This window comes from Acanthopagrus latus, chromosome 23, assembly GCF_904848185.1.
Source record: "Acanthopagrus latus isolate v.2019 chromosome 23, fAcaLat1.1, whole genome shotgun sequence".
Lineage (NCBI taxonomy): Eukaryota > Metazoa > Chordata > Actinopteri > Spariformes > Sparidae > Acanthopagrus > Acanthopagrus latus.
In genome coordinates, this window is record NC_051061.1 from 22,789,467 (window position 1) to 22,810,166 (window position 20,700).

At 42.2% G+C, this 20,700-nt stretch overlaps 1 protein-coding gene and 1 non-coding gene across 3 annotated transcripts; one reads left to right on the plus strand and one right to left on the minus strand.

Moving 5' to 3' along the window:
- Window positions 1-5,177: 5,177 nt before the first annotated feature.
- On the minus strand, window positions 5,178-5,249 carry trnac-gca. Its single transcript has one exon. It is a non-coding gene; the product is annotated as a tRNA-Cys (tRNA).
- Window positions 5,250-5,878: 629 nt separating this feature from the next.
- On the plus strand, window positions 5,879-17,176 carry hlfa (HLF transcription factor, PAR bZIP family member a). 2 transcript variants are annotated; one of them, XM_037088744.1, is made up of 4 exons: window positions 5,879-6,251; window positions 7,099-7,455; window positions 15,260-15,477; window positions 16,042-17,176. In XM_037088744.1, exons 1-4 carry the CDS (start codon window positions 6,137-6,139, stop codon window positions 16,255-16,257), a joined length of 906 nt encoding a protein of 301 aa, XP_036944639.1. In that variant the 5' UTR covers window positions 5,879-6,136; the 3' UTR covers window positions 16,258-17,176. The 2 variants fall into 2 exon arrangements, with proteins under 2 accessions (XP_036944639.1, XP_036944638.1); XM_037088743.1 differs by having other exon boundaries at window positions 5,883-6,251; window positions 15,257-15,477.
- Window positions 17,177-20,700: the final 3,524 nt, after the last annotated feature.

Consider the following 20,700-nt stretch of genomic DNA (forward strand, 5'->3'; position numbering starts at 1 on the left):
GAGAAGGCGTTTTGATGGGCTGCACTGAGGAGAAACTTATCATGACTGCAGGGATCATTTCATCTACGTCTGCACGTCTGTGAAGCGTCGCTTCCTGACCTCACAATGAACATTAAAGCTTTCTGCAAACAGGGTCAGGGACTATGTTTCTCTCGTCTTCTTCATGCCGTCCGTCTGTTTTGAGCCTCCTGCAGCCCTGAACTGTTCACAAAATTAATGAATACAAAAAAACCCCAAAAAAACAAAACAACAACATATTATTCAGCCTACCCGGAGACAGAACATCAGAAATAGACTCTTCGTCAACAGCAGACGGTTCAGTGTCATTTAATAACCACTGTATGTTCAGGTAGAGGTTACCACGGCAACAGAACTGCTCAGACAACAAAATAGGCTTCTGCGAGACGAGACAATCTGGGTCAGTGTCTTGCGGAGTGTGTTGCATGATGGGTAGTGATGTTGTCCTTCTTGCTCTGGAGGCTCAACCTCCGCAGCTCAGCGCCACAGCGTTGTCTTCAAGTCCAGAATAGAAGCTACTCTCTCCCACGGAAAACGCTGCTCCCTAAACGCCTCGTCAGCGGTCCCGCCTCTAATTCCGTGACTTTGTGTCATCACGTTATGTCACCGTGTCGCACAGCTACACAATTTAAAGCCGAGCGTCTAGTTTGAGACGTGAGAATTGATTTAGCGCAGCTGCTCTGTTGTCGTTAGCGGTGCTGGCTCAGGCGTGTGTGAGCGGACCAATCACAGGAAGAGGAGGGGGCATCTTAAAGAGACAGTAGCTAAAAGAGACGTGTTTTTGATCACTAAAGCACGAGTATATTATAATGATATGTCTTCTTTACTTCTTTATTCGTACATTCTCCATCCTGACAGGGTTGTTGTGTTTCCACATCTTTTCCTCGAGATATGATATAACATTATGATATAACATTTTACGCCATAACAAGACGAGTCAAGTCGTCGCTGAGATGTTTACGCCGTATTTTGAAACCTCTCCGCCTGACTGCAATCCACCAGTCTCGTCCACTGTCCAGGCGAGTCCCGACACGCCTCAAACAAGTCTGATGTGTTCACACAGTCACGGCGTCGGGAGGGTGGGGTGGTGTGGCTGGGTTCATCAAAATAAAAACAAAGAATCCAGGATATTTGTTACGGCTTTAGTGTGCAGATGGTTCGAGTGTTTATGGTCCCAGAGTTTTTTTTTATGTGACAAGTTCATCTTTTTCTCATATTCTTCCCTGCAAGTTCTGATAATGTTGCAGGGGAATGATTGGATTTTTAACATTTGAAGATTATTAAACAAACATTCAAGCATTTAAAGAAAATCTCCTGCAAAACATGAGGTCAACTTTTCTCTTTTCTATCATCTTCCTTCTTTTCCCCTGAATATAAACGTGAACGAGACCAAATGCTGTCAGGCATCGTGCGAGAACATTCTCTTCCAGGTTACTCAAGAAGGATTTGGTGACTTAAAAAAAAATATTTTCTTTATTTGTAAAGCAAACATAGCACAAATATCTCGCCCTGACACTGAGCAGCAGGCCTCTGTTAAACCGTGTAATCCCCTCTGCTTCCACACACAAGTCTTTGTGCTCCGCTGTCACAGTCTGAAATCACATTTTCATAGGGCTGAACTTCTTTGAATTCGTCTTTTTTTACATGTCCTTGACTAACTTGCAGTGATTTGGGGGGCATGCTGCTTCCATTCAGCTGACCGCTCTCAGACAACACACGTTTTGTTCGGCTCATACGTCACAAATTTCCCTCCGCCGAGTTTTTCTCACAGTTGAGAACACAAACTATTCTTGCACTTGTTGCATAAACACCTCACTGCAGCAGAGAGACGGAGGAATGCTCTGACATTCGATTGTTTACGTGCAGCTGATTGGCCCCATGTGACCTGCAGATACTGTACATGTGTCCTGACCTTTGACCCTCCGCTCTCAGTCACTCTTGTGTCTTCAGCCTCTGTCGCCGCGGAACAAAACACTTCCGATTCGCCTAAAAATACACCTAAACTAAAAATACATTCGCTCACCATCTTCGTAAAACATCATGAGACTGGTAAACGTCACTTTCCCTTTTTTTTTTGCCACAGTCCTATTTCAGGATCTGACCCCCAAATAAAGAGTTCACAGAAATGTTTTTTTTTTTTTTTTTTATGAATCTGTAGCGTTTAGGAGCAGCTGAGGTGGCACTGATTTTATATTTCTTATAGCGATTACACAGGCAGCTGCACATCAGCATGCATACAGTAAAAGTCAGAGATAATGTGTAAGAATTCTGCATTAAAATGTCTAAAAACATTATCACAAATGTTTTCAACAATGTTCAAACTCGGAGAAACTCACTCAAGTTAATTTACACTGCATCCGGGATAGAGAAGTTGACAAACAATACTAAACATAGCGTGAATAAAACTTTAAAAGAGGGAGGAAAGATATGGATGTTTTCAGTCGATGCCGATAACTAATAATAATTTCACATTTTTGTATTTAAAGATACGTTAATAACCTGTAGTTTACACACCAATGAGGGTAAAAAGGCTGATATGTAGCAGGCAAAGATGGATGATTTATTATTAATACCTCTGATAAGATTTATTTATCTTACACTCATTGACTCTGAACGCATACTGCATGTTACAATCGTGTCGTCTTCTTCTGAACTCGTAAAACAACGTCCACTCCAGAGACGATGTGTGTGGATCTTGTCTACGTTGCGTGGCTCCACACAGCATTGTCGTTCCTCTCTATGTTTATTGGTAGCTGGCAAACCAAATTTACTAATTATTTATCTGCTATAATTTCTTTATCTGCCATTAAACGTTCATGCAAATTTCCCATCATCGGGCCAATTATTTATCCCTACTTCAAAACAAACAAGGTCAGTTTTGCCTCTTTCTGTTGTACATTTTTGATCCACAAAGGTTTAATATTTGTAAAACTTTCCTGAGGACGATAAAAGCGATTAGCCACATAAATAGGGGGTGAAAAAACAGAAGCTAGAAACTTTTTTGTGGCGCCTAGTGAGCAATTCTAGTGAGACTGAGTCTGATAATTTCTATTCCAGTTCTATTGTTCTATAGACACAAGAACAGTTTCTTCCCCCAGGTCGTCACACTGATGAACACTTGATCAGTCACCTGAGTGAAGGAAAGTCAATTTCAAATTCCTTGTATGTGTTCACATACTTGGCCAATAAAGCTGATTCTGATTCTGATATTATGAATCCATGAGTGATAGTAAAAAAAGTTTAGTAAAATACAACTGTCTTTGCTCAGTGTGCCATTTAAATGAAACAGAAATCAGTTTCGTGTTGCTTTTTTTTTTGTTTTAACTGGTAATTATGCAATGTTCAATCGATAAGACAAAGTTTTCCAAACACATTCTTACAGATGATCCATTTAAGCCCGTCGATTATTCAAAGAAAGCCAGTGAAATAAGTTAGTAAGACACTAAACAACAGTTTAGAGGAGATTAATAAGCACATTCACAAAACATCAACAGCGTCCGACGTGGTTGAATTTCACCGCACGGAGGACGTTTTCCATTCGACAGGGCTTTGAATGTCTCCATGCATGAAATTAAACTTCAGGATCTTTAGTTTTGACACGCCGTGACATTTCAGGTGAAAGGATTCGTCCCACACGCACAGTTGGCTCCTTTCATAATTCTTTTGTCAAATATCTCCTCATGCAACTAGTTTTTTCCTAGACATTCCTGTCGTCCCTGTCCGAGGTGGAGTTTCATTGTGTGAAGCGAGTGGCGCGGATGATACAGGCTTACTAATCATTTTAAAACAAACACAACGGGCAGGAGCGCCGACGAGGATTTCACTGTGACTCAGCCGTTACTACTCTAGAAAGCATGAGTTTCCATGTGCCACGACCTGCGCAGATAGAATTACAGCCTGACAACACCCATTGGATGAAAGTAGGTCAAGTTTAGATTCACGTCATTCTTCGCTGTGGCACTACGCTGGACCGTGTCCTCGTTGCTCAGACTCAGAGTCGTTTATACAGCAGCCCTGAAATGCTCATTTGATCGTGACTGCAAGAAAGAACTGACAGCAGACCATCGCTCAGGTTGCATTGTGGGATGGCTCAGTTGTTTTGGATGGTTTTAGATTTATTTATGAACTTATATCACCTGAGGGAAGAAACTGAAGCAGTCAGAGGTCAAATCTGTGTCACTGGAACAGATGGAAGCTGATTTATTCACAATAAAGGACTCAAGTTTTACTTTTGAGAGCATCCAAATGAGTTTCTCACCTGGAAAACAAATGACATGACTGGTCGCATCTGTTGTTTTACGTGTCACGATCGGTTTCTGTTTTGCCTCTGAGTCCATTTCTGACCCGAGACATAATGACAGACTGTAAACTGTATACATTCACCTTGGAAACTTTGATATTTTTAGCCTAGTACACAAACAAAGTTACCAAGCGCTCAGTTTTCATGGGCTGGGTGATGAAAGATGATTTAGGAGTGTTTTCAGAGAAAACTGCCCGCGGTCGCAATTTTGGAAAATGTTTCTGGTCGGGTTGAACAAACAGCTGAACAACATCAAACTAAGTTCTGCTGTAGCATAACTGAAGAGTTACAGTCCTGTCCACACATTTAAAAGTGTTAGCATACCTGCGCTGAATACCTTGCTGTGCTACAGTTGCAAGAAAGTGACATGGGAGCAATCAGAACATGAAAGACTTTGGTAATAAACGACAACAAGAGTTTGTGACGGGCAGTAAATATATGATGGATGTGAGTTCACGGTCAGCAGGTGTAAACCACAAAAACTACATTTTAACGCATGAACCTGTTGAATTCTGGGAGAAAAAGACAAATATTACCAATTCTGGTACATTTTGATCCTGGTTCATCATATTTAGTCAAGTTTATTTAACAGCTGAGTATGAATGAATGCGTACATGCAACAGAATAAAATACAAAACCCTTAAATGTATTGAGAAATATTAGAGGGAGAAACTGGCCTGTAATCAGACATTTGGAGTACAGGAGCCAGCCTGTGCCATGCTCATGGGCACCTCTGCAGTGCCCAGGATGTAAACAGACACCAGCACCAGCTGCCGAACCGGACGAGTCTGTGCTGACAGGTTCTTATGTTTCATTTACTGGCAGCACTCACGCCAAGCAGCATCGGATTGAGGAAAAGAGGGGGCACTCGGATTTGAACCGGGGACCTCTTGATCTGCAGTCAAATGCTCTACCACTGAGCTATACCCCCAGCTGATTGTGAGCTTTAACAAATAGAGGTGTGACCGGTATAATACATGAATCACAGTAATGCAGGTAATGTTCATAATAGCTATAAACAATAATTTAAACAACATTACAATTAAAGTTTTCTGTAGAAGTGTGCTATGACACAGATGTTACATAATACAAGTTTAACACTGCAAATACTACATGTCAACAGCTGTAAATAAATAAATAAGTTGGGATATATAAAATGTTTTATCACATTGTAAAAAGAAAAATATATAGACAAACTGTCTACACGAAGGAATTCAATCTTCTTTCCGTGTCTGTTATTTATTTGTAACCTCAAATATTGAATTGGTCGTTTAAAAGTAACATTTCCGATGGTCCCTGAAGGCACCGATATTCCAGAGCTGCGAGGTCGTTTTTTTCCACGCGCGACTTGAACGCGCCGCCAGACAAAAAAAAGAAAAAAAGAAAAAAGAAAAAAAAAGTGTTCCCGCCCTCTCGCTGGTTTGACGTCACCGGCGTCCGTCTCCGCACATGGATGGAGAAGTGTAGCGGCTCCGCGCCCCCCGCCCTCCTCCTCCTCCTCCTCCTCCTCCTCCCCCATCACCAACACCACCTCCTCCTCCTCCACCTCCTCCTGCAGCTATTTGCCAGCCAGCCTCGACGACAGACAGCCAGCCGCTCACAGTCCTGCAGCGCGGAGTCCCGTCTTCTCCCTCCGAGACCCGGCGTCGTCTCTTGTCTTTCTCTCCCCGCCTGCTAGGATCCTCCACGGGCCGGCTTGCGAGTTGGTTCGCGTCTCTCTCTTCGGGGGCGAACAACAACAACAAAAAAGTCAAGTGTTGTCTTTTTTTTTTCTTTTTTTTTTTGCGAGCTTCGTTCTCCGGTTGCCCTTGAAGACATATGGAGAAAATGGCCAGACCTCTTCCTATAAATCCAACTTTCCTGCCGCCGACTCACGGCGTCCTGAAATCCCTTCTGGAAAATCCGCTCAAGCTGCCTTTCCATCACGATGAAGGTACGTTGTTGTTGTTGTTTTGTTGTGTTTAATTTAAAAAAAAAAAAAAACTTAACCACTTGACGTCTCGGCTGCAGCCGGTGTGTCTGTGCTGGTTTTTATCTGCGGGATATTATCGTTTCTCCGCGGTTTTGACAGGTGATATTACAGGTGGACCCAAAAATCCACCCGGAGTGACGATTCTTAAAATTCTACGATCTTTGTCGAAAAAACAAACCGTTTGACAGAATTCCTGCGCGCGGCTGCAGAGATAAGTCAAATAGAATGATGGTTGACGCGTCTGCATTTGTGTTGACGGGAGCTCCAGCTCAAGCTAATTAGCAATTTTAGAGCCAAAAGTAGCAATAATACGTTGTTTGTTGGGCTCTCTGTGTGTTTGTGTTTATTATTGTGACTGAGCTGTGTATAATCTTTAAACCCCTCGTCTTCAATGGGGATTTATATTAGTGATACCACATGCTGTCGGTAGAGGGCGTCGTTTCTGCCCTGCTCAGCTGTTTGTTTGTTTGTTTGTTATTGCATGTATTGACTGTAATGACATTATCATGAGCAGAGGCCTGATTTTTACCTTAAAGGGTCCATTTACCCACATGAATAAAAACATATTTTCTCAGTAGATAAATGATGATTAAATGTTGATAGTAAAGCAATTAAACATTGATAAATGAGGCAGAAAGGTGCAGATACTGTCATCTTTCTGTTGCAGCCAGAGAATTTCTGCAAATTGATTGAACTGACCCTTTAAAAATGAAGCTCCAGGCATACTTTCTATTTATACCCATGCAATGACCCGTGATCCTCCCCCTGCTGTAAGACAATGACGTGCCTGTGTGCTAAACATTTGCAGGATTTGGAAAAGACAAGGATAAAGGGAAGAAGCTGGAGGATGAGAGCAACGCGGCAAACCACCCACAGTCGGCTTTCCTGGGCCCGACTCTCTGGGACAAGACCCTACCCTACGATGGCGACAACTTCCAGCTGGAGTACATGGACCTGGAGGAGTTCCTGTCGGAGAACGGCATCCCCGCCAACACAGCCCAGAGTGACCAGGACCGGCAGGCAGCGCAGCCGCCGCAGCAGGCCCCTCCACCCACCCCACCTACCCCGCCCACACCTTCTGTTGTGGACCTCAGCAGCCGCGCCACCACCTCGGTTCACACGGCCATGGCGCCTCAGAACTGCCTCCACAGCCCCAGCACAGCAGGTAGGAGTCGCACGTGCAGCGGAGCCTGATGTGCTTCTGAAAGTACACCTTCACGTGGATTCACACCTCTTTTGTCGTAAAAAGGGAGAGAGGGGGGGAGCTCGAGAGGGCTGCGCTGATGTTTTCACACCTGCCACACACACTCATACATCCTCATTAGAGTACACAAACAGACAAAATAAGGTATTGTGGTTTCTGTCTTGAGTCACTGAAAGCATCGCCTCCTCCCCCTCTCCCACTGAGCGCTGTCGCTCACTTAGCTCCTGCTGTTCTACCTCCTCCTGTTTGGAGCAGGTGACTACAGGTTAGATACACATTGACACACTTCGGCTCTGATTTACAGCCCAGAACTGGACTTTGGAGTCTGGATTAAAGTGTAAACCGGCGGCCAAGGATGCAGCTCAGTGTGATTCAGAAAAAGGCTCTCCCTGCGTTTACTTGATCTGCCATGAGTCATGTTCACGTTGGTCGGTTTTTGTGCCGTCGTTATAAACATGTTTAGTGAGATTGTTTGTAAGATTTGGTTTCAATTTGGGTTTTTTCATTCCCGGGAATTGCCCACCGGGTTCTGTGACTTCTAATTAAACGTGCGTGCGTCAGTCAGAAATGTGATTTGTGAATTTACGCTGAACTTCATTGAGCCTTTGGCCTGCAGAGACGACTCACTCAGACAAATTCCTGATTGATTTTTAAGGCTTTTTAATAGTTATATTAAATTACATTGTAATGTGGCTCTTCAGATCGACAGTGAGTCGTCAAAACATTGTTATGAACCCAAAAGCTTTGGATCGAAGGTTCCTTGTTTCGGCGTCTCGTGATGCTAAATCTCTCTGGTCGTAGTGAGCGGACATTAAGCAGGCAGCTGAGTATTCAGACCGAAGCGTTTCAGCTGTGTCACTGAGTTTGTTAAGCTGCTGCCAGACACTATTTGGGTTTTCAATTCACCAGACACCAGAGCGGTTTGAATCATTTAAAGGGGCCGGACCCCTCGCTGTAAACATAAACACAGCCAAGCGTCAGTGGAGAAATACCCGACCACACCACGGGAGACGCTTAATGTTTCAGGTCCAAACTAAGAGACAAAGAGGGTCTCCTGGTGGAAGATCTGAAGATATGTGATGGATCAACAGATGCTGTGTGTGTGTGTTGCTGTAAATTCTGTGTTTACATGTGTTTTACCTGTAAACGCTGAGGAGGGGTGGTCCAGGTGAAAAGCAGCTTTCACTGGGTCGTGTTAATGGACTCATGCAGATTCACTGTCTGTGTGCTGATCCGGATGATGAATGGTGATTTGACTGAGACTCGTTCATCAGCCCAATTACCCGAAATGTGTCCCTTAACAACAGACACGTTGAGGTTGTTGTTGCTCAATGTTGACGCGTGTGTGTGTGTTTCTTAGATCTCCATAGCTGCCGTGTCAACACCACACACACATGCTCACTTCCTCTGGAGGGTGTGTTAAGTCTCATAGTTCATGATGAAACTACAACAAACGTGACGTGACATTATAAATGATTTGGCAAAAATTAAAATGTTGAATATGTGAAAATTTTAACAGAGAAAAGCTGCAAAAACCAGCGAGATTCAACTCCAAATTCAACCAGCCAATCAGACAGCAGATGAAAATTATACTTAGGAACAACACGTGTTGACCAAAGAGCTTGGTATAGAGCTTTAAATGCACAATAAACTAATAAAACAATAAAAAATACATAACTGATTTAACAGGAGACAGTTACTGTACAGAAAACACAGAACATGAACAGAGTGATTAGTGATTAGTGAGTGAGCCTGCAGAGAAAATTTGCTTTAATTGGTTAAATTAGTCATATTATTGTATTGGAAATAAAATATATAATCTAAATCAGTTGGCAGGATCTAAATATGACATAAGTGTTGTTTCTTTCCTGGTCTTAAGAGCTGAATTACAGAGCGGTGATGTCATTTTCTGAACTTGGACAGACTGTTCTACTTGTTCTTATACTAACACTGAATATATCTTATTATTCCTCTTCCAAAATACAAAATCCTCACATCCTCACGTCCACACAGAACAAAAAATAAACAACAATAGATTAAATCTCTCACCCAAAAAAAACATAAAATAATGCATAAAAAACATTGATTAAAACTTTAAAAACAAAGACTGTAACATTATCCCAAAGATCTTTTAATTTTCCATTTCCAAACATTGAGAGAGTTTGCCAGTTTTAATATCCAGTGGCATCAAATATAGAAGACACCCCTCACAGGGGGGAAACATGAGGAACAGTCAGACGATAACTCTCGTGATCTGGCTGCAAAACATTAATGAACAAACTTTAAAATCACAAGCAGACGGCAGCAAAATCCTCAGAGACTGAAAACTGTTGCTTTTTTTGCAGTAGAAATTGATCTAAAGACAAAATGTTTGAGGCTTTAGACACCTGTAACTCGTTTTGTTAGAGAAGTTTGTGAACTGTGCTGTAAATGAACACGTGCACGTAACATGATGTTTTTTTAAACAAGAAGAAGAAGAAGTGTGTAGATGAAGCTGGTGAGATAAACATATGCTCCGGAGTCGGTGCATCTGTACAGGACACTTTATTCCAGCCTCAGTGCACATGTGCATATGAACAGAGGCAGGACTGTGTGTGTGTGTGTGTGTGTGTGTTTGTCTCCGTGTGCTTCTTCACATTTACCTCTCACGTGAACGCGGCTAGGGTTTCCTGCAGTGTGTCGGGCCATGTGACGGACACATGCAGGCGCCCGTGTGCAGCGCTGGGCTGCGAACAGGAGGTTGTCACGGCATGAACCTGCCTCCCTCCCTCTCCCTCTCCCTCTCTCTCTCACTTTCACCCTCCCCTCCCTTCCTCGAACACTTCCCGTCCAGCCTTCCTCTCCCTCCCTTGGCCGGGCTCGGCTTCCACACAGCCTGGACTCGGAGCCAAGGCACAGGCTGTACCCTGCAGAGATCACATGGACTCTGGTGTGCTTTTGTCACATGCGCGCAATATTGTTCCAGCTTGCAGAGTCTCGTCTAACCAGCCGCTCCACCACCACCACCACCACCCACATCAACAACAACAACAACAACCACAATCCCTCCGTGCACGCGCTCTGCTTTAGAAGCAATACAGCAGGCGGCTGATAACATTGTTATCACAACTACAGAACAAACGCTCGGGCGTTGCAGTGTTTTTCTCCGTGTGTTCAGGAGCCCTGCAGGCGTTGAGGGTCTGCAGCAGGGGCGGTTCAGGTCAGGAGATGGACCCCTGTGTGCTGTTGGCAGGGTCCAAAGGGGAAGTCAGATTGAGGAGGGTGTGTTGTGGTGCATTCCAGTGTGTTAGTCAAGGACAGAAAGATCATTGGGAGACATTAATCAGCACATTTTGAGGAGCTAAATGTGGAGCAAAGTCAATACTTCCATCAGCCCTCTTCGCTGACAAGTATGTGGTCTTAACTTTATCTGTCCCATTGTTGCACCCGCTCGTTTCCTCTGGCCTAGTTTCTTTGCAAACCGAGCAGCTTTTCCTTTTAAATGTCTCGTCATGTGGACAGTGGACGGGATAAATTGTCTCCCACAAGAGCGACCAAGTCCTCCTGACTTTTGTCGCAAAGGAAATAAAAAGTAAATTCTGCGGGATTTGATGATGTTGTCAACAAATCAATCAACAATCTGAGGTTCAGACTGTTGGTCGCGCAAAACAAGCTATTTTCATGACATTTATTGACAATGATTAACCAATAAATCTCAGAAAAGAACATCAAATTAATGGATCATAAAAAAAAATAACTGACTGAAGATTTTCCCCAGTATGAAAGCAACTGCACAAACAAATGCTCGGGGGGTCATTTAAGTTTTTTCAGGCGACTGTTTTCATTCTGGACAGTAAATTTTATTGTTAAACTGTAAATTATTCGACCGTATTGATCCAGAAACAACGACAACAGGTTTCGATGATCTTTGTCATCTAACGGTGGCTTAAAAATCGTAGTCGCTAGAGAAAATAGCGCGCTTGTTTGGGGGGACTATTTACAGCTGCGGATTACTACGCTATTTAAGTTGTAGTGAGGTGTGTGTGTGTAAGAATAAACCACTGTATGTGTGTGTGTGTGAGGACGCGAGTAACGATTATGTTCAGCGTCTGTTAATTTCACAGTTATTTCTTTAGTCTATAAAATGTCATGAAAGGGTCAAAATATCATTGATCGACGTCCTCAGATGTCTGGTTTTGTCCACGAAAGGAAAGATATTGAGATTAATGTCAAAGATGAGCAATGAAGATTGACTCAAACGGATTAATTGATTACCGAAATAGCTGGTGATTAATTTAATATTTGACGAGTGGTGGATTAATTGGTGTGTAAGTCGATTTGTCCATTAGCTGATCGAGAGGGAAATTAGTTGAGCTCTATTTTAAAAAAAAAAACAAAAAAAAACACGTCAAACATTTGGTGGTTGTATCTGCTGCTTGTCTTTGTTTTATCTGACAGTGATTGAAGAGTCTTTGTTGTTGGTTGAACAAAAGAAACAATTTGACGACGTCACTTTGACATTTTCAACTTGTACACGAGGACATCGCAGGGACTTAATGTACTTACGTGTTTAAGTAAACCAGTTTGACATCTTTGAAGAAAGGGAAAAAACCTTTCTGCCCGTCGCCCTCACTGCGACGTCTTTGAGGGCGAGATGTGACCGTTGTCACACCCGGGTCAGAGTTCACACCTCCGACACCACCAACAGCTCCGTTTATCGCTGAATGCGGCGTTATCACCCACACAGCTCGTTGATAACACCCCCATTAACGGCTCTGATATGATCATAGCGTGACACCAAACCTGCAGCCGGTGTTGAGTGTAAATACATAAATACTCCGACGTCAAATGAAAACACGTTCCACAGGATTTTTAATCAACGTCTCCCCGGCTCGTTAATTTTAGACTTCCTGTTCTAGAGACTATTTTGTGATTCCACGTTCCGCCGCTTCCTCCCTCCCCTTCCTCCCTCCTGCTGGAATGTGTCGTACATTAGCGAGGATATTACGGGTCATCGAAGTCCATTTTTAGCCCGTGACCGTTCTCAATGTGTGTTTTTTAAACTCTGCTAATGAGGAGATCAGAATGAAGGGTAAAGGTGGTCAGGGCGAGGTGAGGCGAGGCCGACAGACTGTCTGAGATGGACAGTGTCCAGTTTTAGTCGGTAAGTAGCTTTGTGTCTGTCGACGAGGGGTGATGTGTGTCTGGAGCTGCTTTGGGTCGGAGGAGTCATGTGATTCACGGAGCTGACGGAGGAAAAATAATCACGTGTGTGTGGGACTGAAACCATTACTCGATTGTTTGATTAGTTAACTGGCAGAAAACGCATCAGGAGATCGATCAGTCGTCAGCAACTGTTTCCATAATTTAATTTTTTTATTTTGAGGCACAAAAAAAAGAGCGAATATTGTACAAATGTGAATGTTTTCTGGTTTATTTCCTTGTCTTTGACAATAGACTAAAAGACTTCTGGGTTGTGGTCAAAACACGACATTTGAGGTTCTTGATCGACTGTTTTAATCAAGAAAATAATCAACAGATTCACCGACGATTAAAATAATATTAAATGTTTAGTTTAGCTTTGTGAAGTTGAATACATTTATACAATTATTTGTCCAATTTATTTTGTTTTTTTTTTACTTTTGCTCGAACAAACAAACACATTTTTAGATTATTTTCATTACCGATTTATTTCCCAAAGCGGCGACGTCTTCCAAAACACAAAGACTTCTTCGTTTAACTGTCATTAATGACAAAGAGAAGCAGTTTAAAAAGATGGTTGGCAACTTGTTTTCTTTTAATTGTTTTCCTCCTTGAGAACGGCAGGTGGTTCTGGGTCGTTGAGCTCACCTGGTCACATTCAGCCAGTCGTTCTCCTCCTCTCGGTTTGGTTGTTTTGTATTTAGTTTCCTTTTAACGTTGCGTAAAATCAACGTAATTCTTAGTTCACGCCTCGGCGAGCCGGGCTGTGACGAGTGTTTTCCTCGTCAGCGTTGGACCGCCGCAGCTGCAGAGACGTTTTAATCTAGAAAACAAAACATAACATAGAAAAAAAACTCCACACATGTTGAGGATAAGAGGTATGAAATGAAGGTGTGTCCGACACTACTTGTGTGCAGCACGAACATCTGTTGAAGGATGTGTGAAACATGTGAGGACGCTGTCGAAGTCGCTCTGTTGTCTCCAGGGTGTGTTTTCCACGTCTCTGTTTTACTTTACGAGGTGATAATTAGCGCTCTCTAATAGCCCCGCATAGTTTTTTCCTCCCAAACACTTTTGTTTTTCCCTCTCTGGTCACGTAGAGGCGTCCTGAGCGGCTGTGTGACTCTCGGCTGAGGTTTTTCTGTGATGAAGAAGACCTTCACTTCCTCTGGGTGGGGCGCGCGTCTTCTCCTGCACACGCTTCCTGTTTTGCCTCTGCGAGAGGACGCTCACATCTCTACAGTTTGGGCGGTGAAGCGCTCTGACTGAAGGTCAGCCGCATTGACTGGCTGTCACAGCGGGCTGGTAGAGATGTAGGTCATGATGTACGAGCCGCCGACAGTTAATGAAAACGCCCCCCTGCGCCTCACTGCGCTTCTGTCGCTCTCCTTTTTATTGTCCCGTCGCTTGAACGCAGGTGCTGTCGGCGTGTGACAAAAGACAAATTGAAGCTTAATGTAATGAGTCACGGAGTAAATCGCCTCCATTTAGGTCGGCTAATGAAGTGAATCACCCCTCGGGAGCTCGAGGCGGACGTGAAGGCATGCAGATCGGTTCGCAGACAAAATGTGGTGCTTTGAGATCAGCTGACAGGAGCTGCTGATGGCTGCACAGCCTCAGAAAAGGACTGTTTGACTTCAGTGTGCTCGGCTGTCGTTTTAAACAGCCGGTGTGACGGCGCCACCTGCTGGTCAGACGAGGCAAACGCACCTGTTGTTGTCACCGGTTCTCTGCCTGACATCAGAGCTGCAACGTTAGATTCATCAGAGCACTTTTGCTGCTGTTCACTCCAAACTGATTAATCATTTAGACAATAAAATGTGAAACTCAGAAGAGCACTTAAGAGCACAAGTCTCCTTTAATTCAATCCTTTAAAATCTGGAATTTATTTGAATCTTGCATCACATTGTACTCATTCATAGATACCACATATTTGTGCCCTGAGAGATTAATGTCACTGCAGGAAAACGCCCAGACGAAACTGAGAAAAACTTCCTGAATCCTCACCAAAATGTACTTGGATATACTCAGGGTTTATACTTATCTTCCATCCAAGTTTAGTTTAAATCTGTTTAGTAGTTTTTGTGGAATCCTGCTGACAAACAAACGGACTCATTGCCTGGTTGGGGGTAAAAAATTGTGAAAAATGGCCGTCACAATTTCCCCAAAAAGCCCCAAACTCTTCGTCTGCTGTCATTAATGACAAAGAAAAGCAGCTGAATTCTCACCTTGGAGAAGTTGGAACCAACAAATGTCATGAGCTGCAGCTCTGGCTGACATTTCTTTTGTGAATCGGCCTTTAAAGACACACAATCGTGAGCTCAGAGTTGAAGACCGGCAGCGCTCAGCTTCCCCCTCACGGGCCTCCTGCTCAGTGTGACTCATCAGCGCTCGCTCATGACATTACATAACCAATTAACCCAAATCCGAGGGCCACCTTGACCTTTTAATGGTGCCATTAGAGTCGAAATTAGAGGTGGTGAGAGTTCGGTTCCCCGCTGACTCACTGCCAAGTCATTCACCAGGATGAGTGTGTGTCCCGCTGGCAGCTAACGTGTCTTATCTTTCATTTGTTCCCCAGCAGCAGCACTGCCCTCCGCCCGGGACACCCCCAGCCCCATCGACCCCGAGTCTATCCAGGTGCCCCTGACCTACGAGCCCGACCCGGCAGACCTGGCCCTGTCCAGCGTGCCCGGCCAGGAAATGTTCGACCCCAGGAAACGCAAGTTCTCCGCCGAGGAGCTGAAGCCGCAGCCGATGATCAAGAAGGCACGCAAGGTCTTCATCCCCGAGGACATGAAGGTGAGCTGCTGCTCTGTCACGGGTCAGAACCTTTGGTCTGGACTGTTGAGGAGAGTCGGACCCTGAGGCCCACAAGCTTTATCATTTTATTCTGACACCTTTAATAGATACAGATATTTTCACACTTTAAATTCTCCCCCAAACATAAAGACGACAAACAAACAGCAGGAAGAAAAATCTGCACATCAGCTTCCGTCCAGTTTAATACATGTTGGACTGTATTCAGTCATGGGACTCGTTAGACTCCGGGTCACTGAGGGAAAACAAACAAAACACAGATATCTGAGGAACGTTTTTATTATCAGGCTGCAGCTAACAGTTAGTTTCACTGTCAGGTCACGTGCAGATTATTTTCCCGGTTAACCGATAAGTTTGTTTTTGGTTTATAAAGACAGAAGCCAAAGATGACGTCCACAAATGTCTCGTTTTGTCCAGAACCAAAAGTTATTATTTTACCGTCAGAAAGGAGGAAAGAAAAGTGAAAATATTCTCAATCGATTGATCGTTGGAGCGCTTTGTGTTTGGTTCTGTCGCTGACCCGTCCACTCTTCTCTTCTCTTCCAGGACGATCGGTACTGGGCCCGGCGCAGAAAGAACAACGTGGCGGCAAAGCGGTCACGGGACGCTCGGCGGCTGAAGGAGAACCAGATCGCCATCCGGGCCGGCTTCCTGGAGAAGGAGAACGCCGCTCTCCGCATGGAGGTGGCGGACATGAGGAAGGAGCTGGGCCGCTGCAAGAACATTGTGGCTAAATACGAGGCCCGACACGGGCCCCTGTGAAGCCTCCACCCGCCCCCAACACACCCCGAGACCCGACCCGACCCGCTCCACCGACCCCACCCACCGTCCCTCGAGTTTGAAGGACAATGTGTCTCTTTTAGTGGCACTGCCCCCCGTTCTCCTCCTCCTCCTCCTCCTCTGACACACCTGTATGATTCTGGTATTATGACTTCTATCATAAGCTTCAATTTGTCGGTTCCTTCTTTGATTTTCTGTACACATCGTTCGACTAAATATATATAAATATATATATATATATATATATATATATATATATATACATAGATAAATATATGTATTTACACATGCATACTTCCCACTTTAATGTACTGTGAGGAGTAATGAGCCAACCCACCAGCTGAGACCCCGCCCCCTCCTCCTCCTCCTCCTCCTCCTCCTCCTCCTCGCCGCCCGCCGCTACCTTTTGAGAAACGATGCCATGATGTTTGTTGTTCACTTTCATACCGATTTTATACGTGATATCAGGACTGAAAACTGTTTCCTGTTTCCCTCCTTCGTCTTCTGTGTTACGACGTGTGACGTGTCCGAGAGCTTTTACACAACCTCCTCCTCCGACAACCACAAAATCCTGTTTTCTTTTTTAAATCCTGTTCTTATTTTTTTTTTCCGATCAGAATCTTCTCTTGCTTTCGATGTTGTTGTATTTCAGCCGTCTGACGCGACTCTCGCTTCTCTAACAGCTCTCTGAGTATCTTTTAATCAGATTTGTTTTTTTGTTTTTTTTGCACATTTCTGTGCGATCATGATGTAGATTTTATTTTATTGTGTTCTTCTCTCCATCAGCCAGACACTGAGCAATAATTCCTGTCCAGAACTAAACTGACATGACTACCTAACATGCTCCTCAGTCCTCCCTGGTCTCCTCCTCTTCCTCCTCCTCCTCCTCCTCCTCCTCATCTTCACTCACCTTCGTTAACTAAGACCACCTTAGTTAACCTCTGCACTAATTAACGCGTGTCTCACAATCTGATCCGGTGCAATGTTTCCACTCGCTCAAAAAATTTCCTCTGCCTCATATTTATCTACCTTTTTATTTCTCAGATGGAAGATTGTTTTATATATATATATATATATATATATATATATATATATATATATATATATATATATATATATATATATATATATATATATATATATTCTGTTGATATAATTGTTAGTATTAATACTCCTGACATTGTCGTTTAGCCTCCTCTTTGTTTTCAGATTTCAGCATGATTTTCTTTCACAGAACGAAAAGCTGTTTTGTTTTTTTTTGTTTTTTGCAAAAGTTGTCGATAATTCTTTTCTTTTTTTTTTTTTGCTTCTTGTTTTAACTTTAGCATGATTATTAATTGCGTGTTTTTATTTTTAGATGAAAATTGATACGGATGTCTGTTGAGTCTCTCGTTGTAGCTCTCTTGTGTCCCCCGCCCTCTTTTTTTTTGTTTTGTTTTTTTTAAAGATGGCTGTATGAATGTAAAAGATGTTGACGAAACTCAAAAACAAAAAAAATAAGAGAAAAGATAAAAAACAAAAAACAAAAAACAACAACAACAAAAAAACACACAAAAGTTGGATGGTGTTGTCCAATACTGTGGTTAAACCCAATCAGTTTGTTTACTGCAGACCAAACGATTCACAACAGAGATGATATATTGGTTACAAGAGATATGTTTATATGAACCTATTCTATAAGTTGTTCTTTTTGTACAGTATTTTTCCTATACATTACTGAAATATGTATTTTAACGGCACAAACAGATCCAGAATATTATTAAAGAATACAAGTATATAAACTCAAAAGACAAATGCATATAGTGGTATTTTGATATTCTATATTAGATTTAGGATGTTTAGACGTTTTACAGAGATTTCTGGATATTCAGCAGCACCCGAACCTCCTGGGCATTATCGTTATTATCATTATGAATATTATTATTATTATTATTATTATTAGCATAGACATGTAGGCGCCGCCTTTTTTAGGCTCCCGTAACATGTAAATCCATTAAACTCTAAAAGAAGCAGATGCTGAAAATGCAGTTGGAGAAGAGAAAATGTACATTTTAAAGCCCTTTTTAAAAAAAAAAAAAAAAAAAAACCTCAAATCTGACCAGATAGAATTCACTTTCTAACCTCCCCGACACGTAAAGGAGTCGTCCAGGCTTTTTTTTTTTTTTTTGTAACCGCGCAGCTTTCGTGTGAGTCTTTGTCGCTTTTTCTGATCTGATTCGATGGGATGAAGTTACTATGAAGGAAGGGAAATCAACTGTAGCTTGGCGACCGCTGCTGCTCCGTGTGTGTCTGGTTTCCTTCGGCCGATGCAGTTGTAAAACGCGTGTTCCTGTACCTGAGTGATGGACGCTGGGAAGCTTTACTTCCTTGTTTTTCTTAAAATGAAAACTTAACAGTGGAGCCCAAACCTTCAGTCGTAGTTTAGAGCTGCATGCTGCTTTTTTTTTTATTGCCGATCACTCCGAGACTCACAGACGTGACCGACTTGTGCTTTTGACGGCTGATGTTGACGTTTCTGATCGATTTGTGTGGAAGTCCAGGGCTGCCGATATTAAATCTGAAGGAAGTCGTCAACATTTTGGGGATATTTCTCACTTCTCTCATATTCAGCGCTTACATTTTATTTGTTTTTGTGTGGTGTTGACTGTTAACAGCTAAAGCTAAGCTAAAAATCAGAATTCAAATGTCAGCGCTCAGTTTGCTTTTGCATTTTTTTTTTTGTTGTTATTTGCTCGTTTTGAGGTGAGAAAGTTAATTTTACTTTTAAAAATAAATCAAGTAAATGTGATTTTTAACATTTTTATACATTCCCGTTTTTTTTTATTGAGTTCTCATTTAAGTTTTCAAAGTTTTTCTGCATTTGCAAAAATAAAAATGAAACAACATTATGTCGACACAAACTGAATCACTTTATTTAAACGTGGCAGCCCTGAACTTCCATATATTGTTCTGAACTCAGAACTTTTTTCAGCGTAAAAATAGACTGAAAGCATTTAAAATCAGGAAAAACAAGCCGATATCAGCCGGTGAAAATACGGATACGTAGGTCAGATCTTTTGTCTGGGCTTTATTGAGCATTATTGATCCGATCCAAAGGTGCGTTTGTGTGTTTTTGCATGACGCGAAACGATTCTTTTCTAACCACAAACTGTCGTCTTAGTACTTCTTGCGCTTTAGAGGGAAAATTTCCCTTCTGCATCTTTTCTGCACAGACGCACTCGAGTGAGAACAGGCGAGCGAAGACTGGAGCGATGCCTCCTGAAACTGGGGAGCATCTTTTTTTTAATGAAATCATACACACACACAAATATATATATATATATATATATATATATATATATATATATATATATATATATATATATATATATATATATATATATATATATATATATATATATATATATATATATATATATATATATGAAAAAGCCAATAATTAATCCATGTGTATCCCAAAATTACCTCACTGTCGAGTGATTTCACTACCTCACCCGGAAACGTTAACCATAAATCTGAGTCTATTCCAGTGCCTTGAATACTGTTCCCCAGTCTCTGAGCAATGTAAAGTTCTCATCACAATCGGATAGTTCAGATCTGCACTGAAGGGCTTCTTAGTGCATCAAAATATCTATCTATATATATATACATATATATTACATATACTGACGACTCCTCAGTTCTTATTTTGGACATTGCAACAGACCTGTAACCATTGTATTCATGGCAACACCAACGGACTGTTTCAGAGTGTATAAAATACAACAGAAAGGTGTATTCGGTCTTGTTTGTCATGGAATGGATGCATAACATTTATTTGTGCTGTTCAGCCCTCGGCCTCTCCATCTCTCTGTAATTTGTAGTGTCTAATAAAACAAATCCCGATTCTTTTCTGACGTACTTTTTGTCTCATTTCTCTGTGCAGAGCGCTCTCAGAAACGTGAAATCATGACGGAAAGCTTGATGATCGAGATCCAGATGTGTCCAAATACACCAAAATATTGATTCATGTTTTTAGTCAATTTTGGTAACTGAAAGTAGGGAGGAAAATAAATAAGGATTTAAAAAGTAGAAACTTGTTTTGCTATAATTATGTATCACTTAGATTGTTAAAACGATATAAAACATCAAGTTAAATCATTAAATGTTTCATGTTAAGTGTTATAACAACATTACAGAGATGCCCACTCGGTTTCAAAAGTTCTCCAGATATTTACATGTTTTCTTACATTACATTACATGTTTTTTTCAGACTGTTTTCAGGAGGAAACAACAAAGTTTTATGGTTCAAAATGATTCAAAATACATGTTTCTGGAGATTATTTGAGTCAAACGGGTAAAATTAAGAGTTAGAAAATGTGTTTTTCTTGGTGGCTGAAGCTAGGTGAAAAACAAAAACTGTTTCAGGAGGAAACAAACAAAATT

Coding starts and splice junctions, on each gene's coding strand:
- hlfa (XM_037088743.1), top strand. CDS start 6,137: ATGGAGAAAATGGCCAGACCTCTTCCTATAAATCCAACTTTCCTGCCG. Junction 7,456..15,256: donor CCACAGCCCCAGCACAGCAG/GTAGGAGTCGCA, acceptor TTTGTTCCCCAG/CAGCAGCACTGCCCTCCGCC. Junction 15,478..16,041: donor TCATCCCCGAGGACATGAAG/GTGAGCTGCTGC, acceptor CTTCTCTTCCAG/GACGATCGGTACTGGGCCCG.